This window comes from Salvelinus sp. IW2-2015, unplaced genomic scaffold (assembly GCF_002910315.2).
Source record: "Salvelinus sp. IW2-2015 unplaced genomic scaffold, ASM291031v2 Un_scaffold6381, whole genome shotgun sequence".
NCBI lineage: Eukaryota > Metazoa > Chordata > Actinopteri > Salmoniformes > Salmonidae > Salvelinus > Salvelinus sp. IW2-2015.
The window spans coordinates 11628-16627 of NW_019947644.1; the positions used below are offsets into that span (position 1 = coordinate 11628).

Consider the following 5000-nt stretch of genomic DNA (forward strand, 5'->3'; position numbering starts at 1 on the left):
CTGGGGAAGGGTACCAAAAATTGTCTGCAGTATTGAAGGTCCCCAAGAATACAGTGTCCTCCATCATTCTTCAATGGAAGAAGTTTGGAAGCACCAAGAGTCTTCCTAGAGCTGGCCGCCCGGCCAAACTGAGCAATCRGGGGAGAAGGACCTTGGTCAATGAGGTGACCAAGAACCCGATGGTCACTCTGACAGAGCTCTAGAGTTCCTCTGTTTGAATGGGAGAACCTTCCAGAAGGACAACCATTTCTACAGCACTCCACCAATCAGGCTTATATGGTAGAGTGGCCAGACGGAAGTCACGCATCAGGAAATGGCACATGACAGCCTGCTTGGAGTTTGTCAAAAGGCACCTAAAGACTCTCAGACCATGAGAAACAAGATGCTCTGGTCTGAAGAAACCAAGATTGAACTCTTTTGCCTGAATGCCAAATGTCACGTCTGGAGGAAACCTGGCACCATCCCTATGATGAAGCATGGTGGTCGCTGCATCATGCTGCAGGGATGTTTTTCATAGGCAGGGACTGGGAGACTAGTCAGGATCGAGGGAAAGATGAACAGAGCAAAACCTGCTCCAGAGCGCTCAGGACCTCAGACTGGGGTCGACGGTTCACCTCCCAACAGGACAACGACCCTAAGCACACAGCCAAGACAACGCAGGAGTGGCTTCGGTACAAGTCTCTGAATGTCCTTGAGTAGCCCAATATATACAAAAGTGAAATATACAATAAAATGAACAGTAAATATTACACTCACGGAAGTTCCAAAAGAATAAAGACATTTTAAAATGTCATATGTCTATATACAGTGTTGTAACGGTGTGCAAATAGTTAAAGTACAAAAGGGAAAAAAAATAAACATAAATATGGGTTGTATTTACAATGGTGTTTGTTCTTCACTGGTTGCCCTTTTCTTGTGGCAACAGGTCACAAATCTTGCTGCTGTGATGTCACACTGTGGTATTTCACCCAGTAGATATGGGAGTTTATCTCTCTCTCTCACTCTCTCTCTGGCACAGCCACAGCTACTCAGTACAGGTTGGCAGAGTACCACACAGAAAATACAGGACAGACGGACATACAGTCTCAGCTACTCAGTACAGGTTGGCAGAGTACCACACAGTACAGGACAGATGGACACACAGCCACAGCTACTCAGTACAGATTGGCAGAGTACCACACAGAACTACAGGACAGATGGACATACAGTCACAGCTACTCAGTACAGATTGGCAGAGTACCACACAGAACTACAGGACAGACGGACACACAGCCACAGCTACTCAGTACAGGTTGGCAGAGTACCACACAGAACTACAGGACAGACGGACACACAGCCACAGCTACTCAGTACAGATTGGCAGAGTACCACACAGAACTACAGGACAATGGCATACAGTCACAGCTACTCAGTACAGATTTGCAGAGTACACACACGAAACTACAGGACAGACGGACACACAGCCACAGCTACTCATTACAGATTGGCAGAGTACCACACAGAACTACAGGACAGATGGACATACAGTCACAGCTACTCAGTACAGATTGGCAGAGTACCACACAGAACTACAGGACAGACGGACACACAGCCACAGCTACTCAGTACAGGTTGCGAAGTACCACACAGAACTAAAGGACAGATGGACATACAGTCACAGCTACTCAGTACAGATTGGCAGAGTACCACACAGAACTACAGGACAGATGGACATACAGTCACAGCTACTCAGTACAGATTGGCAGAGTACCACACAGAACTGCAGGACAGACGGACATACAGTCACAGCTACTCAGTACAGATTGGCAGAGTACCACACAGAACTACAGGACAGACGGACACACAGCCACAGCTACTCAGTACAGATTGGCAGAGTACCACACAGAACTACAGGACAGATGGACATACAGTCACATCTACTCAGTACAGATTGGCAGAGTACCACACAGAACTACAGGACAGATGGACACTCAGCCACAGCTACTCAGTACAGATTGGCAGAGTAGCACACAGAACTACAGGACAGATGGACACACAGCCACAGCTACTCAGTACAGGTTGGCAGAGTACCACACAGAACTACAGGACAGATGGACACTCAGCCACAGCTACTCAGTACAGATTGGCAGAGTACCACACAGAACTGCAGGACAGACGGACACACAGCCACAGCTACTCAGTACAGATTGGCAGAGTACCACACGAAACTACAGGACAGATGGACACACAGCCACAGTTACTCAGTACAGATTGGCAGAGTAGCACACAGAACTACAGGGAGATGGCACTCAGCCACAGCTGCAGTAAAGCTAGAAGTAGGACACTAGAAAGTCCGGCTGGAGATGAACAGTTCCATAGACTATGGGTTTTGGGGTGGGGTGGGGCTGTATATGAGGGCATGGGCTTGTTTTGTAGAAATAGATCTTGCCTCTCCCTAAATAGCAGGCATCTTCCCTGCCAGTTCTTGACTATGGTGACAGTATTTACCTGATTACAACAGCCACCACTCTTAAACCTTTGGATGGAATCTACCGTAGCGCCGTTGGCTTTATTACASGTGACAGTATTAGTACTCACCACTGCATCCTGTATCAAACGGTTGGCTGGTCCTCATTAAAGTCCCGTAGATCACTTCATCATTCCCTTTCTGTCTTCTAAGCTCTATTACAATGGTTTGTAACTAGCTGAACTTCAAACCCGCCGTCAGGATCAGTTAACTCTTCAGGTCCCTCTGGTCTTCACCARTTTAGGTAAATCCTCCTTTAGTTTAATTGCTCCTCATTGTTGGAATAACCAACCAAATGCCTTGATTCCCTAGTGCCCCTCGGGACGTTTATGACTCTGSTATTGAATTCATTCATTGAGGATTGCAGTTGTTTTGATTGATTGAGGCTGTGGTGTCGAGGTGTCGAGGCTGAGGTGTCGAGGCTGAGGTTGTGGTGTCGAGATTTGTGGTGTAAGTGTGGTGTCGAGGTGTGGTGTCGAAGGTGAGGATGTGGATGTCGGGCTGTGTTGTGCAAGGTGAGGTTGTGGTGTCGAGGCTGTGTGTAAGGCTGAGGTTGTGGTGTGAGGGTTGGGTGTCGAGGTGAGGTTGTGGTGTCGAGGCTGAGGTTGTGGGTGTCGAGGTTGAGGTGTCGTGAGGCTGAGGTTGTGGTGTCGAGGCTGAGGTTGTGGTGTCGAGGCTGAGGTTTGTGGTGTCGAGATTGTGGTGTCAGGTTATTGTGGTGTCGGTTGAGGTGTTGAGGTGTCGAGGTTGTGGTGTGAGGTTGGGAGTTGAGGTGTCGAGGTTGAGGTGTCGAGGTTGAGGGGTTGAGGTGTCGAGGTTGAGGGGTTCGAGGTTGAGGGGTTGGATGTCGAGGTTGAGGGGTCGAGGTTGAGGGTCGAGGTTGAGGGTGGGTTGAGGTGTTGGTTGAGGGGTCGAGGTTGAGGGGTTGTCGGTTGAGGTTGTGTTGTCGGTTGAGGTGTTGAGGTGTTGAGGTTGTGGGTGTTGGTTGAGGTGTCGAGGTTGAGGGGTTGAGGTGTCGAAGGTTGAGGGGTTCGAGGTTGGGGGTTGAGGTGTCGAGGTTGAGGGTCGAGGTTGAGGGTTGAGATGTCGAGGTTGAGTGGTCGAGGTTGAGGGGTCGAGGTTGAGGGGTTGAGATGTGAGGTGAGGGGTTGAGGTGTCGGTGTTGAGGTGTCGGGGTTGAGGTGTTGAGGTTGAGGTGTCGAGGTTGAGGTGTCGAGGTTGAGGGGTTGAGGTATCGAGGTTGAAGAGGTTGAGGTGTCGAGATTGAGGTGTTGAGGTGTCGAGGTTGAGGGGTTGAGATGTCGAGGTTGAGGGGTTGAGGTGTCGGGGTTGAGGTTGTTGAGGTGTCGGGGTTGAGGTGTTGAGGTTGAGGTTGAGGTGTCGAGGTTGAGGTGTCGAGGTTGAGTGGTTGAGTGTTGAGTGAGGGGTGAGGTGTCGAGATTGAGGTGTTGAGGTGTGAGGTTTGAGGGGGTCGAGGTTGAGGGTTGAGGTTGAGGTGTCAAGGTTGAGGTGTCGAGGTTGAGGGGTTGAGGTGTGAGGTTGAGGGGTGAGGTTGAGGGGTTGAGGTGTCGAGGTTGAGGGGTCGAGGTTGAGGGGTTGAGATTGTGAGGTTGAGGGGTGAGGTTGAGGGGTCGAGGTTGAGGGGTTGAGTGTGAGGTTGAGGGTTGAGGTGTGAGGTGTGGGGTTGAGGTGTTGAGGTGTCGGGGTTGAGTGTTGAGGTTGAGGTGTTGAGGTTGAGGTGTCGAGGTTGAGGTGTCGAGGTTGAGGTGTCGAGGTTGAGGGGTTGAGGTGTCGGATTGTAGGTGTCGAGGTTGAGGTGTCGAGGTTGAGGGGTTGGATGTCGAGGTTGAGGTTGTGGTGTTGAGGTGTTTGAGGTGTTGAGGTTGTGGGGTTGAGGTTTGAGGTTGAGGTGTTGAGGTGTGAGGTGTCGAGGTTGAGGGGTTGAGGTTGAGGGGTTGAGGTGTCGAGATTGAGGTGTTGAGGTGTCGAGGTTGAGGGGTCGAGGTTGAGGGTTGAGGTGAGGTGTAAGGTTGAGGTGTCGAGGTTGAGAGGTTGAGGTGTCGAGGTTGAGGGGTTGAGGTGTTGAGGTTGAGGGTCGAGGTTGAGTGTGTCGAGGTTGAGGTGTCGAGGTTGAGGTGTCGAGGTTGAGGAGTTGAGGGGTTGAGGTGTCGAGGTTGAGGGGTTGAGGTTGAGGTGTTGAGGTGTTGAGGTTGTACCTTGTGCTTATTTTTTTCTTCTTATTTATTTGTAATAGACATTTTTCTTCCTGTTTTTGAGAATGAGATTCTGGTCTCAGCTGGACTACGCTGAATAAATCAGGTTAATGCCCACAATGTATGGTGGCACAGATCAAGTCCCCGGGTTCACTAGAAGTGGATGGTGCCTAGGCTTTAACTGTGTGGGTATGTGTTGGTGTGCACGTGTGTGTGTACAGCTGCAAAAAGCTCTTGCCTTGAGTTGCGTCAGTGAACCATTGTAATTGGTGTGTGTGTGT

The 5000-nt window shown here is 50.1% G+C and overlaps 1 protein-coding gene across 1 annotated transcript in view; it reads right to left on the reverse strand.

The window, feature by feature from the left end:
- Window positions 1-3211: 3211 nt before the first annotated feature.
- LOC139026926 (mucin-2-like) overlaps window positions 3212-5000 on the reverse strand; it is a 19138-nt gene continuing 17349 nt past the window's right edge. Inside the window, exon 2 of the mRNA XM_070442158.1 lies at window positions 3212-4722. Coding sequence (XP_070298259.1) covers window positions 3212-4722 — 1511 coding nt within the window. The remainder of the gene's footprint in view (window positions 4723-5000) is intronic.